The sequence below is a fragment of the Mirounga leonina genome, unplaced genomic scaffold (assembly GCF_011800145.1).
Source record: "Mirounga leonina isolate KUSES-001 unplaced genomic scaffold, KU_Mleo_1.0 Mir_171, whole genome shotgun sequence".
Classification (NCBI taxonomy): Eukaryota; Metazoa; Chordata; class Mammalia; order Carnivora; family Phocidae; genus Mirounga; species Mirounga leonina.
The window spans coordinates 5938643-5963026 of record NW_023270436.1 but is presented as its reverse complement, the minus strand read 5'-3'; the positions used below and the strand labels follow the sequence as shown (position 1 = coordinate 5963026).

Here is a 24384-nt window from a genome sequence, read left to right as displayed (position 1 = left end):
CCCGGGACTCTGGGATCATGACCTGAGCCGAAGGCAGTTGCTTAACCCACTGAGCCACCCAGGCGCCCAGGAGACAGAATTTTCTAACTGGAGAATTTTGCGTATGTACCTGGCCCTCTGATTTCTGTTAGAATGACAGAGAAATAAAATTGTGGTAATTCCAGACATGTCTTCCCAGATGGCTTCTATGGATGGAATGATAGTTTATGTACATTGCCTGTGATTTCTTAATTTTGTGTACCTTGTATTTTTATGCACTCATTGATCTATGTCTTTACTTAATCACCAGGAGTAGAACTTTTAGCCACTTTTGAAAAAGAGCTCATGAAACATGAAAAGAACCGTCAGGAGTTGGCTAATGCTGAGAAACTTTTTGATCTTCCAATTACAATGTATCCAGAGCTGCTCAAAGTGCAGAAGGAAATGAATGGGCTGAGGACCATTTATGAGCTCTACGAAGGACTAAAGGTTAGTGTACCCCTCATTGAAGGCAGTGTGAGAACCGACTAGGCTCAGTGGATCGTGAGGCCACCATGATAAAGAGCCTGGGGCCAATTTTGTAGAAGCTCTCACTTTGGCTCTTGGGAAGAAGTGATGGGGAGCGATATTCAATGGCTTTAGGGTTTCCATTTGGGGAGAAAGGTGTGGAACTAGATGGTGGTGATGATTGCATAACATGGTGAATATACTTGATATCACTGAATCATACGTGTGTGAAAGTGCTTAAAATGGTAAATGTCAGGTGTATTTTGCCACAATAATAAAAAAGAACACACTCTTTGGTGCTTGGGGCTTGGTTAAGGAGTGGGGTGAACCATTTAGTTTGAAGTGGAAATTAAAAGCAGTTATTGGGGCACCTGGGTGGCTCAGTTGGTTAAACGTCTGCCTTCGGCTCAGGTTGTGATCCTGGGATCCAGCCCCGGGTTGGGCTCCCTGTTCAGCAGGGAGTCTGCTTCTCCCTCTCCCTCTGCCCCAATCTCATGCACGCTCTCCCTCACTCTCTCAAATAAATCAATAAAATCTTTTTTTTAAAAAAAGTAGCAACTATCATGACATTTGGATACCCTCTTGCATATATGCTCCCCATGCAAATTCATGCCATTCATTTATTCATCCCTCCATCTATTCCCTCTGCTCTGTACAGCCCAGTGCTGTGCTAGTTGGAGAATAGGGTCTGGAAAGGAGTTGCATCTGCCCATTCCATTTCTGCCCTCTTGAGCCCCACGAGAGTTTGACTGTTTTAATTTGTTCTCCCAAGACACAGAACCATCAGGCACCAAATAGATGGACCTTTCTTCCTTTTCTTTCTTTCTATCTCACTATCTATCCTCTATCTATCTACCTAATCTATCTAAAGTAAACTCTGTGCCCAATATGGGGCTCAAAGTCATGACCGCAAGATCAAGAGTCACATGCTCTACTCACTGAGCCAGCCAGGCATCCCACCAAATAGAGTTGTTGGAGACTGGAAACCCCAGGATGTGGGGTTGGCAAGCTGGAGACCCAGGAGAGCTGATGGTGTAGTTCCGGCTCAGGTCTGAACTAAAAGGCAGGAGAAGACAGATGTCCCAGCCTGAAGACAGGCAGAGAGAGAGAGAGAGAGAGAGAGTTCTTACTCAGTCTTTTTCTCTCCAGTCCTTCAGTGGATTGGATGAGGCCACCCTCAGTGGGGAGGGAAATCTGCTTTACTTAGGCTACTGATTCCAATGTTAATCTTACCCAGAAACACCCTGGGGAACATTGTCCGGAATGATGTTTAACCAAATATCCACGCACCTGTGGCTCGGTCAAGTTCACACATAAAATTAACCGTCACCCTGACCCGCAAACAAATCACCATTGCTCTGATGTGTAATAGGAATACAGTAGACAGAGTGTTACAGAACCTGGACTGGATGGCCCGATGGAAGAACCAAGCGGCACCCGGAGATCTTGTAGGATTGGAGGTTTGTTTAACTCCGGCAGGCTCAGAGGAGAGTGGTCTCCAAAGGTCTGAGCCCCGAGCACAAACAAAGGGGCAATTTATCTACATCTACATCCGCATACTTGGCACTTCAGGCTTCTGAACGAAGCGGGCAGGGAGAAGAGCCTGGATTGGAGCTCGGGAAGCAGAGCAGAACAAAGGACCTGGAAGAGCCTCGGGGCAGGGGCTGGGACTCCTTTGCTGGCCATCTTAAGACACAGAATTCCCTTATCAAGAGCACCACGGGGCCCAGGGGAGGAAGGTGGTGGCTCAGGGAGGTGGCATTTGAGCAAGGCTCTGAACCAGGGGCAGGTTTTTTCCTGGTGCAGTCATTGGATTTAGGGCCCGTCCTACTTCAGCATGACCTCCTCTTAATGAATTCCATCTGCAAATCCTGATCTCCATCTGCAAATCCTGATCTCCACATTCTGAGGTTCCAGGGGGATGTGAGTTCTAGCGGCGGTGGGGGGTTGGGGGTGGACACTCTTCAGCCCAGTACAGTGAGGAGTGGGGTACGTGGAGGAGAAGAACAAGAATTGAACTTGGGGCACTCCAATATCAAATACCACAAGAAGATGCCCCAAAAGGAAAGGAGAACGAGGAGGGGCCTCGGTGGTAGGAGGACAAACAGGTGAGTAGAATGTCTTGGAAGCCAAGTGAAAATAGCCTTTCCAGGCTGTCCAACTGCACCAAACACTGCATCAGATCAGGTAAGAGGTGGTGTGGAATGAACGCTGAATTTCACATCACAGAGGCCACTGTGATCTTGGAAACCTTTCGATGGAGTCGTAGCTGTGGAAGCCTGATTAGAGTGAGTCCGAGATATTTGCCCCAAAGAAAAGAAAGCATAAGTCCCTGCAAAGACGTTTACATCAATGTTCACAGCAGGTTTACTTGTAGTAGCCCAAGACTAGAAACCCAGATATCCACCAAGTGAATGGGTAAGTGCCGTGCCACGTCCATCCCATGGAATGTGAGAAGGTGGTAGAAAGGATCGAACTATTGATGTACTGGGGCAACAAGATGGATGGGTCTCAAAATCATCTTGTTGGGATACCAAAGAGTACATCCTGTATGATTCCATCTGCATAAAATTCTAGAACATGCCAATGAATTTATCATGGCAGAAAGCAGGGCCATGTGTCTGGGGGTGGGAGGGGGGTTACAGAGAGGCAGGAGGAGACTTTTGAGAGCTGTGAACAAGTTCACGATCTCGACTGTGGTGATGGTCTCATGGGTGTGCACACATGCCTGAACTTAGCAAATTGGGCGTCTAAATATGTCCAGTTGTGTATGCCAGTTAATCCCCAATAAAGATGAAAAAAGAGAGAATGGGAAGAGAGGAATCAGAAACGCCAAATCTAGACAGCTTTCCCAATGTGTTTGCAAAGGGAAGCAGAGAAATGAGGAAGGGTTAGGTGGAAGGGATGTGGGGTCAGGATAATTTTTTTAAGATGGGAGAAATAACAATGGGAATTGTATAGTGATGGGAATGATCCAGTAAGGAGGAAACATGGTGATAAGTAGGTCATACGGGGAAGGCAGAGCATATGCGCTGTGTAGGCGTTGACACTTGAACAAATACCAAGGAGTGGATTTAACTGCAGTTGAGGTTTTTCAAACGTGTCAGTGAGAGAGGGGAGGGGAACGGAGGGTGGAGGGAAGAAAGACCCTTTAATGATGGACAGGCTGTACGTTTAGGTGTAAGAACTCCTAAGAAGTACTTTAGTTTCTTTCTGATTCATCTCTCATTAAATTTTTGCAAAAAGTTCATGATTCGTGAATGTCATCTCAAAATAATCAAAAAGGTATTTGAGCTTTTAATATCTTTTTAGAAGACAAAGAAAAAAAATGAAAAATTGTAAATGTCTTAATGTCATTTACATCTAAGTCAAAAAAATTACCATATGTATATTTCATCAATTAACACAATTTTCTGTTAAATACGTTTCGTGACTCGAAGCAACCCCATCGGAACCTCGATGTCACAGGTTGCAAATGCAGATTATCCAAGATGGTAAATTTTATGCAAGACAGTACTTTTTAAATCTCAGGAAATTCAGCACAAAATGCTGATTATGATAATCGGGCAGGATTATCTAAATTGTAAGTATTTTGTAATCTTAGCAGCATTATTTTGGCCAGGCCTTGAAAGAGTTGGAATTCCTTTGTTTGTGTTTTGAAGCCAGTAACCAATGCTTCCTTTTGTGAATCTGAGGTTTTTGTGGATAGATGGGCGATCCTGCTGGCAAAGAAGTGAGCGTGACCAAGGGTTGAGTACTGGCTCCCGCCTGTCAAAGGGGCCTTGTTGATGAGCCTATTTCTCACCCATTTCCAGGTTGCAAAAGAAGAATGGTCTCAGACCCTCTGGATCAACCTGAATGTTCAGTTCCTCCAGGAAGGAATCGAAGGTTTTCTCAAGTCCCTCAGAAAGCTACCCCGGCAGGTCCGAAACTTATCAGTGGCCTTCCATTTAGAAGCAAAAATGAAGGCGTTCAAAGACTCAATTCCTTTACTTCTTGACTTGAAGCATGAAGCACTGAGAGACAGGTTGGTTTTGTCCTGTTAGCCGTTGTGAAAGGGGGAGGAGTTTTAGTCTAAAGGGAGTCCTTGCTTAGATCTGATGACAAAGCCCAAGGTTGCAACAGCTCTGCCGAACTTGAAAGATGCAGGTCATATTTCTATGAAATTGTTTCCTTGTGAAGTTTCTAGACAATTACCAACCACAAGGATTCTATTTTTTTTTTTTTTTAAACCCTGCCAGATGTAAATGGGCATTGGTGGTTGCTTCATTCAAACAGTTAAAAAAAAAAATTAGGGGATCTAGATCAGCGCCATCCAGCAGATATACGGTATTTAAAGTATTTCTACTAGCTGCTTTGAAAAAGAAAACAGGTAAAAGTAATTTTAGTAATATATTTTAACTAACCCAGTCTACACAAAACATTATCGTTTCAACATGCAGTCACTATAAAACATTTCTCACAAGATATTTTATGCTCTTCTTAAAAAAATGAGTTGCAATCGGCCTGTAGTTTATGAGTACGACATCTTTAATTTGGACTTGGCACGCAGCGACAGGTGACTTGTGGAGACCATACTGGACAGAGCAGGTGTCCCTAGTTTTTCAATGGAACAGCAGTCCTGGGGGTGAGATGGAGGAGATTCACTCCTCATTCGTCTGGGATCAGCAGGACGTGTCCACACAGGGACAGGAAATAGTAGGAGCTTTGGGAGTCACGCTCTCCCTGCCATGCTCCTCTCTCCCTCCATCGTATCTCCCAGTGGGTGGGCAGAGAGTCATGGAATGCCATCAGAGGATGACGTCATTCTGCTCAGCAAGAAAGCATTTTCTAGCTGAAGTTCCCTGTTTTTTGATGCCATAACCCAGTGCTTCCCAAGCTTAGGTAACTTCTCACCATTTTTGTCATATCCCAGCCAAAATCATTTATATTGTCATGGCTTGATTTTTTTCCTATCAGCTTATTTTTTTTTTTTTACTTGAACATGTTCGGAGAAGAAACCCACACCACCACTGTAAATGGGAAACCAAAAGCTTTTGCCATAAATAGAAAACTTATAAAAATTTTTTTATATAAATTTGTATTTTATTTTTATAAAAATTATAAAAATAAAAACATTTCAAAAAGTTTAGCTCAAAACTGTTGCCTGTCGCTTAGTGGGAGGCCTACCCTGGACGAAGGGTGAATAACCGTGAGGAGGTGTTAAAGGCCCAGCAGCACCTAGCCGAGACTTTCTCCCCTTGATGTAATCAGAGGAGTGGAGGGAAACTGAAAAGGAAATCCCTTTCTCTCTGGTGACCTGGTGTTATTCATGCTGTGACACCCTTACTTCATACCAGCTCCTGGCCGAGGCCTGGGAATAGAGGAGGATGAATAGTAGATTCTCCTTCCTGACCATTTCTGGTTTGTGTGGGGTTGGTTTTTTTTTTTTTTGGTGGATTTTTTTTTTTTTTTGGTGGATTTTATTTATTTATTTGACAGAGAGAGACACAGCAAAAGAGGGAACACAAGCAGGGGGAGTGGGAGAAGGAGAAGCAGGCTTCCTGTGGAGCAGGGAGCCCGACGCAGGGCTCGATCCCAGGACCCTGGGACCATGACCTGAGCCAAAGGCAGACACTTAACAACTGAGCCACCCAGGCACCCCTGGTGGATTTTTTTTAAAAGGATCTTATTTATTCATTTTAGAGTGTGTGAGTGGGGGGAGGAGCAGAGGGAGAGAGAATCTCAAGCAGACTCCGTGCTGAGCTCAGAGCCCGACAAGGGCTCAATCCCACAACCCCGAGATCATGACCTGAGCCGAAATCAAGAATCAGATGCTCAACCACCGAGTCACCCAGGTGCCCCTTTTTTGGCTGGATTTTTACAATAAAGTCAGTGATCCAGTGCTTACTGCTTATATGCTGGATACGTGGCATTCTGCTGGTCTAGCACTTAGCCTCTTTATTATCTTCATTCCATATAAATGGAACCATAAAAAAGGGCCAACCCACAGGCCAAATGTGAACCTTAAAAGAAGGCCGGATTGGGTCAAGAGCAGAGCGGCTGGATGTGTCTGTGTGCACAGAGGCCTGTCCTCACCCTCCCGTCTACAGCAGACCCCCCTTTTTTAAAATTTAATTTATTTATTTGACACAGAGCGAGCGAGCGAGCAAGCACAAGAAGGAGGAGTGGGAGAGGGAGAAGCAGGCTCCCTGGTGAGCGGGGAGCCCAATGCGGGGCTCAGTCCCAGGACCCTGAGATTATGACCTGAGCCAAACGCCAGATGCTTAACAGACTGAGCCACCCAGGCACCCCAGAAGCAAACTCATTTTAAAAATGCTTTCTTTGCAGGGTGTTTGGCTTCAGGGGCATTATAAATGTTGATGGGAATAGAGATGACACCACTTTAGTATTTACCTTCTATCTTTCTCATTTTTGAAAAAGCTATCTGTGCACAAAAGGCATAAAATTTAAGCACCACCACATGATAGTGGAAGGTCATCCTCCCTCTTATCCTTGACTACAAGTCTTGGGAGAATCCCAGAGTCAATCACTTTATCAGTTTTCCCTCCACCTGTCCAGACAGTCTGTGCCAATTCAAGCCTGTTCACCTACTTACATATGTACATGTATATGCAGAGATCCATCCCTCTCATTTTTTAAAAAGATTTTATTTATTTATTTGACAGAGACAGGCACCGCAAGAGAGGGAACACAAGCAGGGAGAGTGGGAGAGGGAGAAGCAGGCTTTCTGAGGAGCAGGGAGCCCAATGCGGGGCTCGATCCCAGGATCCTGGGATCATGACCTGAGCTGAAGGCAGATGCTTCACCGACTGAGCACCGCCCCCCCACCGCCAGGCACCCCTACAGCAGACCCCTTATTACTGTCTCTGTACTCTGTGGTTTTCTCATGGCACTCAAAGCAGTATGTGATTATTTAATATATAGATCTGTTGTATCGTGTCCTGGCCGTACCCCTGCGTAGGTGGTGGAGTCCCTGCGGTCAGGAGCCTGGCCCTTGGTCGCTTGCCCCTGCCGCAGCTAGCCTACTGCCTGGAGCAGAGGAAAGAGCATGATAAATATTTACCAAATACACGGCAGCTCACGACTTACACCAGGGTCTCAGCCAGGCTGAGTGAGCCGACAGCGGTCGAGATCCCTGGTCCACAGACTACATGACAGAAGTAGGTTCCAAAAAGTTCAAAGCCGTATATTTTCTTAGATGGCTGTGAAGACTAGCCATCTAAGAGCGTATCTTGCTAGAGGTGGTTTCCTGGGTTTGATTCTGGAAGCCAGTGGGATTTTTGGAAAACTTTGGAAACGTGATCCCAGGGATGTCCTCATTTATAATGGGATTTGTCCTGTGATGTAAGCAGGAATAATTAAATTCATCACTAAATCCAGGAAGCCTAAAGGTTTTAATGTGGATGCACTTTCAGGCACTGGAAAGAGCTCATGGAAAAAACAGGCGTATTTTTTGAAATGACAGAGACGTTCACCTTGGAAAACATGTTTGCTATGGAACTTCACAAACACACGGATGTTCTCGATGAGATCGTAATGGCCGCTGTCAAGGAGATAGCCATCGAGAAAGTAAGACTGCTTTTAGTTACCAAACAGTTGAGAAAAGAAAGAGAATTATTTTTACTTTATTTTAATTTCAGTGTAGTTAGCATGCGGTGTTATATTAGTTTCAGAGAATTATGATTATTTCAAAAGATTTTATTTATTAGAGTGCGCATGCTCGAGTACAAGTTGTGAGGGAGGGGCAAAGGGAGAGGGAGAAGCAGATACCCCGCTGAGAAGGGAGCTAGACTTGGGGCTCCATCCCAGGACCCTGGGATCATGACCTGAGCCAAAGGCAGTTGCTTAACTGGAAACTTTTGTTATAGCACTTGTTGTATTTGAGTAATAAAGAATTGTTTGCTCTAGAAATTCTAGGATTTCTGCCTTGGTTAAATTTTTTATTGTTCTAGATTATCGTTTCATTTCCAGTGCATTTATTAAGTGTATTTATTAAATGGATGTATATGGTAGAAAACTGAGAATAAATCACTTGTAACTCTACCACCTGAAGATAATTAGTAATATTTCAGTGTATGTCCTTTAATACTTAGAAGTGTGTAGACACGGGCCTGCACATACACACACACACAGACATACACACGTATAGTCCCACACAAACAGGTATAAAGGCACATCCATGCATAAGCCCATACACATACATGCACACACATACATGTGCATAAATGCACATACCACATACACGGATGTATGCAGTACACACATGTATGCATCGCATACACACAATACACACAAATATTGATACAACTGGTTTTTGAAAATGCAATCATCAATAGGTATATAAATTTGTAATCTGATTTTCTCGCTTAATGGCAAACCCAGGGGCAGGATCATGTGTGCAGGGAGGCAGACCAGGAAATTTAGAGCCTGGTTCTGGTGCCGAGTGACCTGGCCAAGCTGCTTCACTTCTCTGAGCACCCAGCTGGCATCTCTATAGGATGCGGGTAGTAATCCTTACTTTCCTAGGGTGCTTTGGGGACAGAAGGCGGTCCTGTAGGGACTGTGCTTACCGGGCACATAGCCAGTGCTTGGTCAGGGATGTTGGGGTCGCCATGACGGAATCTCCGCTTACTTGGAAAACTGACCAAGGCTCTGGGTCGAGTAGCTGACCGAAGGCAAGCTCAGAAGGTTGCTATTGAGTTGGAGTTCTGTTTTTTTCGATGTCTGTGCCCGAACCACTCTTTTTATCTTCCTGAGCAGGCGGTGAAGGAAATCCTGGATACGTGGGAAAGTATGAAGTTTACCGTGATCAAATATTTCAAAGGCACACAGGAGCGAGGCTACATCTTGGGGTCTGTCGACGAAATCATCCAGTGCCTTGATGACAACACTGTCAACCTGCAAAGCATCTCGGGAAGCAGATTTGTGGGGCCTTTTCTGCAGACTGTTCACAAATGGGAGAAAACGCTTTCTCTGATAGGGGAAGTCATTGAGGTGAGAGAAAAGCCAGAGAGCACTTTTATACGAGAATATTTTGTGCTCAGACCCTGATGCTTTTCTGGCTTGATTTATTGTAGGGTTTGTGTGTGCATGATTAGAAGAGTCAGTCTGAGTTTTTATTTCAGTGAATGCGTTTTTAACTTCCATGATTCTTAATTGGGTCTCTTTCATACGACCCTATTCTTGTTATATACTGTCCTGTTCTTGTCAGGATATGTTCATCTCCTTTAGCACATGGAAGAATTTAAACATATTTAAAGCCCTTTTCACATTTCTCCATATTTATTTTTTTCTCAGGTCCGAGTTTTCCTCTGTGTGTTGTGTGTATATGTATGTATGTATGTACCGGGACTGTCTTTCCTGGTAGTGGGTTTTTCTCGGTGGGATCTATTTATTTTTAAAGTCAATCTTACATAAAATGTTTCTGCCTGTGCTTGCTTCACTTTGTCATGTGTTTCTGCAGTTTCTCCAAGTCGGGTAGGCGGCTTGGGGCTTGCTTCTTGTTGTGGGAAGTGCTAGTCCAGACTTCTCTGAGCGGCCCAGGCTCATCTCACCATTTTTGTGTGTTGCCTCTTTTCTCTCCCCAGACCACAGGCAAGTGCCTTGTTCCAGGCACAAACTTGAGTTTTGGCTGGGATGATACCGGCCCTGGTTCACTGGCTGGGGAGGTGGTCCAGGCCCTCACTCCTCTCAAGCATGGGCTTCCTTCGCTGGTACAGAGTACAAGCTTGTTTTGGTCCATTACTTTTTGTTAGGTAGGATATAGCACTGTTTTATTTTTCTTCATTATTTAAACATTTTTTTAAATGGATGTGAAATTTACATAACATTAATCATTTTATTTTTATTTTTATTTTTTTTATTTATTTATTTGACAGAGAGATAGAAGAGCACAAGCAGAGGGAGTGGCAGAGGGAGAGGGAGAAGCAGGCTCTGCACTGAGCAGGGAACCCGATGTGGGACTCGATCCCATTTTATTTTTAAGAAGATTTATTTATTTATTTATTTATTTATTTAATTTATTTTTTTAAAGATTTTATTTATTTATTTGACAGAGACATAGCGAGAGAGGGAACACAAGCAGGGGGAGTAGGAGAGGGAGAAGCAGGCCTCCCCGCGGAGCAGGGAGCCCGATGCGGGGTTCGATCCCAGGACCCTGGGATCATGACCTGAGCCGAAGGCAGACGCCTAACGACTGAGCCACCCAGGCGCCCCTATTTATTTATTTTAGAGATGAGGGGAGGGGCAGAGGGAGATGGGGAGAGAGAGAATCTCAAGCAGACTCCCCGCTGAGCACAGAGCCTGACACGGGGCTCAATCTCATGACCCTGAGATCACAACCTGAGCTGAAACCAAGAGCTGGATGCTAAACTGACTAAGCCACCCAGGTGGCCCTGTTTGGGCTTTTTTTTTTTTTTTTTTTTTTTTTTTTACATGATCTGTCTTTTGTTCCTCTGGGTAACACGCCCCCACCCCTGCTTACAACTAGAAGCTTCTTCCTTGCCTTGGGCTGGTGTGGAGAGTTTGCTTTTGCTTTTGTGTGGGGCTTGGTATCTTAAAATATTTAGCTATGCTTTCTTCATCATTCTTGTATATTTGGGAGTGTGTGTACTCTGTCGTTTGCCTGGGGAGACTTCTGATCTGAGCTGACGTTCATCTGTCCTGTGTTAGGGTGGGAGTTTGCCCTCCATACCTCAAGGTATCTGTGCTGATGTTCACATTGTGCATTTCCAGATTTGGATGTTGGTTCAGAGAAAATGGATGTATCTTGAAAGCATTTTTATCGGTGGCGATATCAGGTCACAACTTCCTGATGAGGCGAAGAAGTTTGACAACATCGACAGAATATTTAAAAGGGCAAGTGATTGGCTTCTGTTTTAGTCATGAAAGGACAGTGATTTGAGATACGTTTACTTATGTTTCTGCAGGTCGTATTTTGTCTGTTAAGTAGCTTCTGATTTTTTTTTTAAGTTTATTACTTTTTAAGTAATCTTTATGCCCAACATGGGGCTCGAACTCACGACCCTGAGATCAAGCGTCACATGCTCTTCCAGCTGAGCCAGACAGGTGCCCCTAATTCTGAATTTTTTAAATCATTACCTATGACCTTCATCTGTTCAGTAAAAATTTGTGTTTGGTTTCAAGCCGCTGGCACATGGCACTGAAACTTTTTTATATTGATTTTTTTTTTTTAAAGATTTTATTTATTTATCTGAGAGAGAGAATGGGAGACAGAGAGCATGAGAGGGGGAGGATCAGAGGGAGAAAGCAGACTCCCCGCTGAGCAGGGAGCCCGATGCGGGACTCGATCCAGGGACTCCAGGATCATGACCTGAGCCGAAGGCAGTTGCTTAACCAACTGAGCCACCCAGGCGCCCCTTGATGTTTTATTATAAAGGTAATACTTGCTTAAAAAACTTGGAAAATGTAGAAAGGTAGAAAAAAAAAATGTATCTTCCGGAGTTCTGTCACCTTGATGTGACCACTTTAGTATGCTGTTTATTTCTTTTGTCTTTCTTTTCTGTGCACATGGGTTTAAAAACACAACGATAATGATATTCTGCATAATTTCCTCCTAATTTTCTTTTGATATTATGAGAAAGGTATTTTGTATTTTGACACTCGAGAGAAGATTCTGATAGCTTTATAAAACGTTCCAGTGAGTGGCTTGACATTACTTTAGTTGATTGTTGTAACGAGACATATTGTTCCAAGAGGAATTCTTTGCGTTCATCAGTAATTTGCAGGCCTGTGCTTCTGCCTTTTCCACATTTAGGATGAATATCTTATGAGAGGCTGGTGGAAAGTAAATTGCCAGTGAAGGAGAAGCACCCATTTTAAAGTCCTTCCCGGAAAGGGTTGTGCCCGTCTTTGCCGCCCCTAGCCATTAGTGGGGTGAGGGTCTTAACCCAGAGCCACCTGCCCTTGAAGCTGGGTGCCTTGCTGCTCAGTGTTGCTACACGCTCTCTAGTTAGGAGCGGCCGGTTCACATTTGGGTCTCTCTTATCCATTAGAGTTGATAGTATTTCCTTATTCATTTGCATAACCTATTTTTTTTTTTAAAGATTTTATTTATTCATTTGAGAGAGAATGAGATAGAAAGAGCATGAGAGGGAGGAGGGTCAGAGGGAGAAGCAGACTCCCCGCTGAGCAGGGAGTCCGATGCGGGACTCGATCCCGGGACTCTGGGATCATGACCTGAGCCGAAGGCAGTCGCTTAACCAACTGAGCCACTCAGGCGCCCTATTTTTTTAAACTTAAATCACACAATGGATATTTATTATAGAAGAATTGAGAAACTAAAAAAAAAAGCAAAGAAAGGAAAAAAATACCTATAATCCCACACCCCAGATAACCGTTTTGACAGGTCAATATCTATCTTTCCAGAATTTGTTTATTCCTGTATAAACATATAAATAAGTATTATAAGTAAATACTCCGCAAAATAAGATCATTCTTGCCCATGGGATCATTTAAAAAAATTGAATGTCTTTGGCATGTATTTCAATAAGTAAACGTGGAAACGATCACTTTCAGCCAACGATTGACCCAGTTTCCTGTTGGATGTTGGGGATATTTCCCTAACTGCCCCCTCCATGTGCCACCATGAAGGGTGCCGGAGGGACCGTCCCGGGACATGCACGTGGTCCAGAGTGGAGCTTCTGGGTTCATTCATCCCGCAAAGGGTGACTGGGGGCCTTCCATGTACAGACACTGTTGTCGACCCAAGGGACACATCAGTGAGCCAGAGAGATTAAAAATTGCTTACCCCAGCAGCTGACCTTCTAGTGGGAGGCTGGAAAACATTAACGTCAGAAATAAGTAAATTGTCTATAGTACGCTAGGAGGTGCTGGGGACATCCGCCTCGGCCCGCAGAAGGCTGTGGTTTGGGTGCGTGTTGGTTTTGCGCTTCCCTGGCCCGACGGCTCTCCTCTCGCCCTCGTCCAGATCATGGGTGAGGCCTTGAAGGACCCCGTGATCAAGAGATGCTGCGAGGCCCCGAACCGCCTGGCTGACTTGCAGCACGTCAGCGAGGGCCTCGAGAAATGCCAGAAGAGCTTAAACGACTACTTAGACTCCAAGAGAAACGCTTTCCCGAGGTTCTTCTTCATTTCTGACGACGAGCTGCTCAGCATCCTGGGCAACAGCGACCCTCTCTGTGTCCAGGAGCACATGATCAAGGTGGGCTCCCGCGGCCCTGCACCCCCCACCCCGGGAGCGGCTGCCCACGCTCTGTCCTGGGGCTTGTTCCATCCTAGGTCTCTGCGCGGTCGGCTCAGCCCCGAGGCTAGGAAATGCTGCCTGGCCTTTATCGGAAACAAAAATCTGATGAAATCCACTCAGTCTGAAACTGTACAAAGATTCCATTGTTATTTGTTGCTCTTTTTGTAAAGTCCAAAAACATTATTTTTTGGAGAAACTAAAAGGAACCCAGTAATACACAAAGACTAATATAATAAGCAAAGGGTGATGATGCAGGATGGGGTTTCAGCATGTGGACTGATTGCCTTGTTCAAATCCTGACCACACAAATTTGCTGTGTGACTTTTGGCAAGTTACTTAACCTCTCTGGGCATCGGTTTCCCCTCCCCTCCCCTCCCCTCCCCTTTCCTTCCCTTCCCGATTTTATTTATTTGAGAGAGCCAGCACAGAGAGGGAGAAGCAGACTCCCCGCTGAGCAGAGAGCCTGGCATGGGCTCTATCCCAGGACCCTGAGATCATGACCTGAGCCAAAGGCAGCTGCTTAATTGGCTGAGCCACCCACATGCCCCTGGGCATCGGTTTCTTATCTGTAAATAAGGATAACCCGGAGAGTTACCTGCTTCGGTGGAGTTGTCATTAAGAGTCAATGAGCTTGTATTTGTAAAATACTTAGTGCCTGCCTTATGATGTTGGCTAAATAACCTTATCCATCACCCAGAATTGACTGGTAACCAACTTGTTTCCAGTTAATCCTATTTGCTTCCTCTCTCCCTCCCTCTCCCCCCTTCCCTTCTCTCGCCCTCTCTTTGTCAAACAAAGCTGTAGAGATAAAGTTGCCACACTCTTTGCCCCCTCTCCCTGTCACAGCTCTCCCTCCCTTTTTGGGAGGCAGCCACAATCACGAGTTGGTTTGTGAGTCCTTCCAGCTTTGCATACTCGGACATACGCGTATCCATGAACAATATTGACCAACAAGAAACAACAGACAGTACCGTCTCTGGGGATAGACAGCCAGAGCACGGCCAGAATGAATCTTCGATCAGCGGGTCAAAGCTCTATATTTTGTAACAGCCTAGGCCAGGGGTTCCCAGACTTGGCAGTGTCGGTAGTTGGCCGGATAACGCTTTGCTCTGTGTGTGTACATGTGTGTGTCAGGGGCCTGGGCCGTTCTGTGTGCCGTGGGACACTCAGCAGCATCCCTGGCCTCTACCCACTCGAAGCCAGGAGCATCGCTCTCTAGTTAAGACAACCAAAAATGTCTCCTGACATTGCCTAGTGTCCCCCCTGGGGGCAGGACCATTTGTGGTTTTGAATCGGTGTTGTAGAATAATTCCTTTATTCCAAATAAACAGAGCATGTGGGATCAAGTACAGAACTCCACAGTTTCCCTTTAGTTAATGCTGATTTCCTTCTTACACTAGAATTCATGTCTTGGGTCGTATGTGTTCCTTTCTCAAAGGGGAGTTTTATATTTTGTTCTGCTTTCATAAACAAATATTTGACTGTTACAGAAAAATGCGTGTTAGAAGTACATTTACTGGTAGCCCCTTTTGCAAACCTCTGGTTTTATCTTTTAAAGCCTATTGCCTTTCCCTTCTCCTCTCTGACTGGCAGAGTGCCTTGTCTTATATCCTGAGTCCTAAAAGACTCATTTTTCTGAATAGCATTCTGATCAATATCGCTGATGATGGGCAATGGAAGGCAAGTGTTTTATGTGCCGGCGGCCTTTCTCGCATGTTGTTTGATTTGACCTTCCAACCTCATCTTGGACGTGTCGTAATTATGTCTGTTCCAGGCCAAGAGAGGAGCAGCACATTGCCCCAGGTCACCCAGTTGGGCTGTGGGGGATCCAAGCACACGTCTCACTTGTCAGCCCCATGGTGTTGAATCACCAGGCTGTTCTGTGTCTCCTCTGTCCACATACCTCTCCCTCCCCGCATATACTCTCTAGAACCTGGTGCCACCACCCAGCATCCGTGTCACAGGGTGGATGTCCCGCTGTATTGCAGATGTTCGACAACATCGCTCTGCTGAGGTTTCACGATGGGGAGAATGGAGAAAAGCTGGTGTCCGCCATGATCTCAGCAGAAGGAGAGGTCATGGAGTTCCGCAAGATCATCCGGGCGGAGGGGCGCGTGGAGGACTGGATGACCGCCGTGTTGAACGAAATGCGGAGGACCAACCGGCTGATCACCAAAGAGGCTATCTTTAGATATTGTGAAGACAGAAGCAGGTAGGGTCGCGACTGGGAATGCGTGTCACTTTCTCATATGAATAGTCCTAGTGGATGATTTAACACTAAGGGCTTGGAGTAGATCAAGCGACATCCCGAATGAAGTTTTCTTCTCTTGCGGTAGTTAAGTTGGCCCGTGCATTGTCTGTCTTTAAAGGCCCACCTAGTTCAGGACTTCTCAAAGGGTGGTGGCATCTGGACCAACAGCATTAGGGCCCCAGGGAGCTTGTTAGAAACGCAAATGCCTGGGCCCGCCCCCAAATCTGCCCCATCAGAAACTCTGGGGGTGGGCCATCTGTGTATTTCATAAGCCCCTCCCCAGGGATTCTGAGCCAACCACTGACCTGGTGACCCAACAGAAACCAGGTGTTCGGGAGGGTCAATCTGTGTATGGGTTAAGGAGTGAAGTCATTCCTAAAATATTTAACGATCTCAATCATGCCTTGACTTTTGTGGCCCGAGAAGCATCTAGGCACCGAGCTGAGCCTGCTTCTTGCTGCGAGGAGAGCTGACTTTAATATGCACCTGAACACAAAGTATATAAAGCATCTTTGGATAACGAGTTCCATTAGATTCAAGCGGGATTCCCAGGAATATATTCGGCAGGGCCTTTATGCACACATAAAACCTCCATTATTATTTTAAGAATGCTATCCTTTCGATTTTATACACTGCCTTTTTGATTTATGGACTGAAAACATCTAGTTAAGTACCTTTATTAGAGAATAGCATTTTATTTGTATGATTATGATCCTTTATTTTTTTTAGGTACTGTAAGAATTGGCTTATATCCTTAGGTAATCAGGTATATATAGATCTGCCCAGGGGTATGCTGGTACACTGGCTTTCTGAAAAAGGGGAAAAAAAAACCCCTTTGATTTAGAGAGTTCATCAGTGTTCATGGTGTCAATACTCCCATCACAGCTGATTTCAAAGCTAAGTGGTATAATGGTAAGTGGTTTGAACATCAGCCTACAAAATTCTTGAATATTTGACAATGAACTCTCGTGAACTGGTAGGAGGTGGCTCTAGCATATTATCAGTTATATTCATTGATTGAGCTAATATTTATCGGGCTCCTGCTCCGAGCTAATCACTGTGCTAGATGCTCTTACAAAGCTGAGCTAGACAGAAATCACCAGCCTCCAGAAATAGTGATCACTGAGTATTCTGAAGTCTCCTTAATGCTCCCAGATCAGATGAATTTTACACCAACATTAGTTTTAGCTACATTATAACTACCACTTTGCCAGGGCATTGTTGTGTGTCACAGGGTGTGGTTGGTGGGAGACGGGATAAGGGAAAGCACCCCCAAGTCTCTGCGCCACCCCTCTCCTCCCCAAATGCCCCTCCGCCTCACGTGGGAGCTGTTGTTTCTAACGAAAGGGTGTGTAGTTGAAATGAATGTATTGGTTTGTTTGAACAGACATGTTTTGGTATCACTGAGAAGACAAGCCCAGGGGTATGCAGCCCCAGAAAGCACCCACTATCCTGCAAAACACCATCATGTTCCTCTTAGCTCTGCCCTGAGTCACTTTATTTTCTCTGGTCAAGTTTGCTTCTGCCCTCCTGATTTCTAACTTCCTAGGCCCCTCATCACCTTCATTATATCTTTCTAGTGTGTAGGGATCATAACTATAAATACTATATAGGTTTTTAGAGGCGCCAGACAACCTTAAAACAAGATGGCAAAGCCTAATCTTTCCATTGTTTTAAATATTCTTAATTTATTTTGCCATTCATGTGTGTCATCAAGGTAAAGACTAGTAATTTACAGTCACTTTCCATGGATTGGAACTTACAGCTCTGGGTCCATTATTTTTAAAGTGCGATTTGGAAAAAAAATGTGCCCTAAATATATTTCAAGGCACTTACCGACTTTGGAAATTCGTATCTCTGTAGAGGAAATCCAAGCAGCCAATAAACATATGAAAAGAGGAGAGCTGTTGTTAGTCATTGGGGATCTGCAAATTAGCTTAGAATAAGATACTGTTTTCCCCCTGCCTTTTAGATTGGCAAAAAAAAAAAAAAAAAAATCAAAAGAGTGATAATACCTAGTGCTGGAGAGCATGTGGTGAGAAGGGCAGTGCTATGCATTGTTGGTGGGGTAAGGATTGCTTCAACCTTTAAAAGTAATTTGACCATTTCTATTAAACTACCCAAAGAATGCACTATACTTTGGCCTGGTTGTTTTGCTTTTGGGGTTCTGTTCTGTAAGTCTAGAAGCAGCTCCGACTCATCAGGTTAGATGCAGAGCAGTGTTTGTCCACCTCAACACTACTGACGTCTGAGGCTGGAGAATGCTTTGCTGTGGGGGACTCTGGTGCCTTGTAGGATGGTTAGCACCATCCTCAGACCCTGTCACCCGCTAGATGCCAGTAACACCCCTACCTCCAGTTGTGACAACTGAAAATGTCTCCGGACATCGCCAAATGGTGTAGAGGGATGTTTATTGCAGTATTATTTGTGTTGGTGAAGGAACTAGAAGCAGCTTAACTAGACACCAGTAAGGTAATGTTTGAGTACACTGCAGGACTCTCAAGCTCTGGAATATCATGCGGCTTTTATAAAGATTGGGTTAGACTACATCCATTGACCTAGAGGCTTACCTCTTAGAATTCTTAAATGGGACAAGCAAGGTGCAGAGTACCCTGTATCGTCTGGTGCCATTTTTGGAGGAACAACCACCACAGCCCCATCTCCCTGTACATCTGTATAACTTTGGTCAGGTGTGCAAGGGAGAGAAAAGAGTAGTGAGCAACACCCAGGAAGCTCTAACGTAGGCAAATGGGTGAGGTGGTCAGAGATGATTAAATTTTTTGTTGGAATTTAAAAATGTAGAAATTCTTATCATATGCCCATAATATTAAGTCACTCTGCAAACCTGTCCAGGCATATTTTAAAAGGGATCTAGCATCTTTCTACATCATCACCTCTAACTTTCTTGTGTGTGCGTGTCCTTGGTCTGGTGTTTTCCTATCCAGCTGGAAGACTTATGGTCATTCGCTTACCTAGAGCCCTCACTTTGCCTCCTCAGTTCCAGATCAAAGAAATTACATTCTTACGGGGACTGTCATCTGGTGCCAGTCCCTGGAAAAAGATCTCGAACAGGTGTGCATTTTCCTTTAGGGTCAACTGGATGCTCCTGTACCAAGGGATGGTGGTGCTGGCCGCCTGCCAGGTGTGGTGGACCTGGGAGGTGGAGGATGTCTTCCACAAAGTACAGGAAGGGGAGAAGCAGGCCATGAAGGACTATGGCAAGAAAATGCACCAGCAGATTGATGAGTTGGTCACTCGGATCACCATGCCCTTGAGCAAAAATGACAGAAAGAAATTGAACACGGTCCTCATCATCGACGTGCATGCCAGAGATATAGTTGATTCTTTCATAAGAGGCAGGTAGGGACCTCTGGGGGCCCCGGCGTGTCACAGTGCATCCTCCACCGGGCTTGGCCTCGCCGTTTCTCCGACCTCTTCTCCCTCCTCTCCCCTTCCAGCATTCTCGAGGCCCGGGAGTTCGAATGGGAAAGTCAGCTGCGGTTCTACTGGGACCGGGAACCTGACGAGCTGAACATTCGTCAGTGCACGGGCACCTTCAGCTACGGCTATGAGTTCATGGGTCTGAACGGGAGGTTGGTCATCACGCCGCTCACCGACCGGATTTACCTGACTCTCACTCAGGTGATCGGCCGCCCGGACTATGGGGTTACCAGCTGCCTGTGGCTATGGGTTGTTCTCGAAGTGTGATTAGGGCGACTGCAGATACCATACTGGGTTGACCAGTGTTCCTCCCTCCCAATTCATGTCCACTCGGAACCTCACGATGTGACCTTCTTTGGAAATAGGGTCTTTGTTTAACTAGGGAAGGATTGGGAACATCCTGGATTAGGGCCCTAGATCCGATGACTGGTGTCCTCGTGAAAAGAGGAGAGGATGCAGAGAGACAGGAAAGGTGATGTTAAGACAGAGGCAGGGATTGGAGTGAGGTGGCCACTGGCCAAGGAATGCTTGTAGCCACCAGAGCAAAGAACCCCCTAGGAGCTTTGGAGGGAGTGCGGCCCTGCCAATACCCCGATTTCAGACTCCTGACCCTCAGTGCTGTGAACAAATACATTTCTGTTGTTTTCAGCACCCCCGCCCCCACCCCCAACGTGGTGGTAATTTGCTAGGGCAGCCCCAGGAAACCAATGCTGGCAGCAAGGGACATCATTGTTCAAAATCTGTAAACGAGTTTGAACTCGGAACAGGACCTTCTTGCCACCTTTTGGGATTGGGCTGTTGCCGGTTCAGGCGGCCCCTAAAATCACTCTCAGGTTTAATAATTTGCTGAAAGGGCTCACAGAACTCAGAAAGGCCATCGCAGTCCTGGTTGTGGTTTAGTATAGCCAGAGGGTGCAGGTCAAACCCCACAGCAGGAGACGGCTGGGGCTGGGAGCTGCGCTTCCGTCTGGCAGAGTCGGCGTGCGGACAGCATTTGCTCTCACAGCAGCTCCGCGTGGCCACGGGCAGCGAGTGTCGCCAAGTGGGGAAGCTTGTACGTGGTGTCTAGGCTTTCAGCTGGGGACTGGTCGTGTAGGAATGGCTGATTGCTTGCATGGCTGACTTGAGTTTCCAGCTTCTCCAGAGGTCAGGCTGATACCATGCGGCCCAGAGTCACAGTTCTCAGGGCATTCCACGGGCTCTGAGGTCAACTCCTAGAATTTGGAGACACAGGGCCAGACCTTTCCTTGGGCTCATCCTTTACGGCACAGATGCACCTGTGTGCTCGAGTCTCGCCTCAGCTCTGGGGACTGCTAGGGCCTCGTCCTCGGAGGAGGCACCCGTTCCAGCATGTCGCTTAGTCACTGGTCCCTCTGTCACGGCGTGGGGGCGGCCAGCAGAGGTCAATGGAAAAACAGAAAAGAAATGTAAAAGATAGTGACTATCAGGACAGGTGAGTGTGAGCGTGTCCATTGCCACATGTATACTACACATATGTTGTCACAGTGCTTTGGGAAGCAGCACCTGTTTCCTTGTGTGAATCAGACAACACAGGTTTTGCATTTGGCTCATCAACAGGCCCTGTCCATGTATCTGGGAGGGGCCCCTGCTGGCCCAGCAGGTACTGGCAAGACCGAGACCACCAAGGATCTGGCCAAAGCCCTGGGCTTGCTCTGTGTCGTGACCAACTGCGGAGAAGGCATGGATTACAAGGTACGGTGGAGAGCTGAACGCGGGACGTGGGAGGAAGGCATTGCACCCCACACTCCTCCATGAAAAGACGGGGCGACAGCTGGAAGAATGGAGCAGAAAAAAATCTTTGACCCTCAGTCTCAGAGCTTATACGTGTCTGCTTGTTAGCAGCATGCAGAGCAAACGTTGTAAACTGAAATGCCACCAGAGCCACGTAGGTAATGTAAATGAGGACTGCAGCACGGGGAGACAGGGAGGGAGGTGAGGAGCCAGGCGAGGGCCACGGCCGGCTGGAGGGCACTGCTGTGGCCCCAGGGGGCGCCACTCTCTAGTTGCGGTTAATCGCTACCACTTGGCGAAAATGGACCCCCGGCTGCTAGATTTTCCAGTATTTCAAGAGAAGCCAGGACTCTGGAGTTTTCCATGAAAATCTTTAATCTGTAAACTTCTGTGAATAGGAGAGCTGGCCCAGGAGGGTCCTGGAAGTCTTGCCAGAAAGATCCATTAGTGGGGCGGTTGGCCTGCTGCTTCTACCAACCTGATGTTCACTGTTTTATTTTAGGGAACCTATCTGTAAATGTATCGCGTGCGATTTTAAAGGTAAAAATTGCCCTTGTGCTTTTTTTTTTCTTTTATGCTAGGCCATTGGGAAGATTTTCTCTGGCCTCGCCCAGTGTGGGGCTTGGGGCTGCTTTGATGAGTTTAATCGAATCGATGCCTCTGTGCTGTCAGTCATCTCCTCTCAGATTCAGACGATCCGAAATGCTCTGATCCATCAGCTAACCACGTTCCAGGTGGGCGCGAGCGTGCAGCCTGACCCGATCACATTCTCCGGGGTGGAAGCTTTGCCGTGTGACTTTAGAAACATCAGATGAAGATTTGACAGATTTTTGCTTTCAAATTGAGATGGTTGGGTTTCCCCAAAATTATCAGCCTCTTTGAGAATTAGGAACTGCAATATTCTAGAACTTTGAACGAATTCCAGTAGTAGAAGAAGTAGTAGCTACCGATGGGTAAGGCAGTGTTCTCAAGTAAGTGGTGGACAGAGCCCCCATTAAAGAAAAATATATTCTTGGTCACTTCCCAAGTTCGAGAAAAAAGCAGTCTTCAAGATTAATGGTCTGATCAAAATGTCTTTCAATAGATGTTATCACACAAACACAAAATTTTGCCTTCCTACCTCGTCAAGTTAGAGGATTTTTAAGGTTTGTTTGTTATCAAAACGAAAAGGCAGATGTGAAAAATTTTTGAGCATCCACCAATCTCTGCCCATCCAAGGATGCGTTTGTAGACCTGAGTTGGTAAGTCTGTATTAAGTTACAGCTGATGAGGCTGGATCAGAATTTGGAGAAACATGATCTTATTACATAATTTAGATAGCCCAGAAGTGGGTTCTCTGACCAAAGGGACCAGAGTGGCTGGGCCACGTCCCTGCACCGGGCCCCCTGAGATCCTAATGTGCTCCGCTGTTCCCCCTGTGACCCTGTGTTCCCAGCATTCTGTCATCCACATGCCACTCGCCCTGCAGACACACCAGGCTCTGTCACACCAAATGTGTTCCTGTCTGCCTGAAATTGTCCTTCCTTCCTTTGTGCCTGAAAACGCCTATATATTGTCCAGGGTCCTACAGAGCCTCATCAAGAAGTTCAGGGCACAAATTTGGCTTGGGCTGGTGAGGATTCACTTGTGGGTACTTCTGTGGCCCTGGCATCCCGCCTGCTTTTCTCCCAGATCTCAGTGAGGCTCACTGTCAAGAGATTATGTAAACTTGATCTTGTTAAACATTTTCAGGATTCCCATAAAGGCTTTGGATGCATTTTCTTTTAATTGGTTCTTCTGAAATATTTTAGGGCCAAGCTTACTGCTTCTGAGGGAGGGAAATTGAACCTGAAGTGCATTCAGGTTTGTAGAACCTGTGTTTTTTTTTTTTTTTTTTTCAAGACTTTATTTGTCAGAGAGAGCACAAGCAGAGGGAGTCAGAGGCAGAGGGAGAAGCGGGCTCCCTGCTGAGCAAGGAGACCAATGTGGGGCTCGATCCCAGAACCCTGGGATCATGACCTGAGCTGAAGGCAGATGCTTAACCGACTGAGCCACCCAGACATCCCTAGAAGCTGTTTTTTAAAGAGCAGGCCTGTCTGTCCAGAAGGCAATCTGGGCCCCACATGGATATCAGGGAGTGGGTGAGGGCGGTCTCAGCGTGAGCTTGGGAGACAAGACAGTGGCTTCCTTCCTCGGGGCCGCATTAGCTCCCGAGGCAATCTGTGCTTCATAAAAACACAGTTTTCTGTCTTTGTCTATGTGGTGGACCAGTAAAAGAAATAAAATAGTAAAATCTTAGAGAAAAAGTTGAAACAGGTGAAACTGGACCGGAGGCTAAAGAAACTCAAAGTATAGGGGCATCTGGGGCATCCCCAGACTGCACTCTTTCCCAGCTTCAGCCACTTCTCAAGTGTGCAGAGCCTGGATTCGGATCAGGGTTGGGGGGAGGTCAAGGCTTGCCGCCTAGAACACTCAGGTCATAAGCACGAGGACTCCATGTTTAATGCCTGGAAACGGAAGGGAGTCAAAGGGTGGCCTCTGCCTTATACCTGTGAAGACAGACGGTCCCGTGGCTCTCCCAGCCCCCTCTCCCCGGTGGTGGGCCTGCTGGCCTTGTAACCGTCTTCCTTTCCTATCATCCTCCAGTTTGAAGGGCAGGAGATCTCCCTGGACTCGAGAATGGGCATCTTCATCACCATGAACCCGGGCTACGCGGGCCGCACGGAGCTGCCGGAGTCGGTGAAGGCCCTCTTCAGGCCCGTGGTGGTGATCGCGCCTGACCTGCAGCAGATCTGCGAGATCATGCTCTTCTCGGAGGGCTTCCTCTGGGCCAAGGTGAGGCCTCGTTAGCGCCCGGCCCGGCCATCCCAGGAGCCTGGCTCCACTCTCAGACGGGGCACTTAGGAAGTTTGCATTCTGTGTGGCTTTGTTTGTTTGTTTGTTTGTTTTTTTGCTTTGCCTCTCTCCTCCTCCTGGTCTCTTTTTAAAATTGTAAGTCTTATTTTTGAGTAATTTGACTCACAAGAAGTGGCAAAAATAGGGGCGCCTGGATGGCTCAGTCGTTAAGCGTCTGCCTTCGGCTCAGGTCACGATCCCAGAGTCCTGGGATCGAGTCCCACATCGGGCTCCCTGCTCGGCGGGGAGCCTGCTTCTCCCTCTCCCACTCCCCCTGCTTGTGTTCCCTCTCTCGCTGTGTCTCTCTCTGTCAAATAAATAAATAAAATCTTAAAAAAAAAAATGGCAAAAA

The 24384-nt window shown here is 46.3% G+C and overlaps 1 protein-coding gene across 1 annotated transcript in view; it reads left to right on the top strand.

Annotated features, from left to right (window-relative positions):
* Nucleotides 1–24384, top strand: part of DNAH10 (dynein axonemal heavy chain 10) — a 131530-nt gene that overhangs the window by 45858 nt on the left and 61288 nt on the right. The window contains exons 24-35 of the mRNA XM_035016704.1: nucleotides 290–468; nucleotides 4302–4513; nucleotides 7905–8058; nucleotides 9250–9483; nucleotides 11224–11346; nucleotides 13439–13672; nucleotides 15703–15926; nucleotides 19056–19325; nucleotides 19424–19607; nucleotides 20985–21119; nucleotides 21740–21892; nucleotides 23784–23972. Of these exons, the coding sequence (XP_034872595.1) occupies nucleotides 290–468; nucleotides 4302–4513; nucleotides 7905–8058; nucleotides 9250–9483; nucleotides 11224–11346; nucleotides 13439–13672; nucleotides 15703–15926; nucleotides 19056–19325; nucleotides 19424–19607; nucleotides 20985–21119; nucleotides 21740–21892; nucleotides 23784–23972 (2291 nt within the window). The remainder of the gene's footprint in view (nucleotides 1–289; nucleotides 469–4301; nucleotides 4514–7904; nucleotides 8059–9249; nucleotides 9484–11223; nucleotides 11347–13438; nucleotides 13673–15702; nucleotides 15927–19055; nucleotides 19326–19423; nucleotides 19608–20984; nucleotides 21120–21739; nucleotides 21893–23783; nucleotides 23973–24384) is intronic.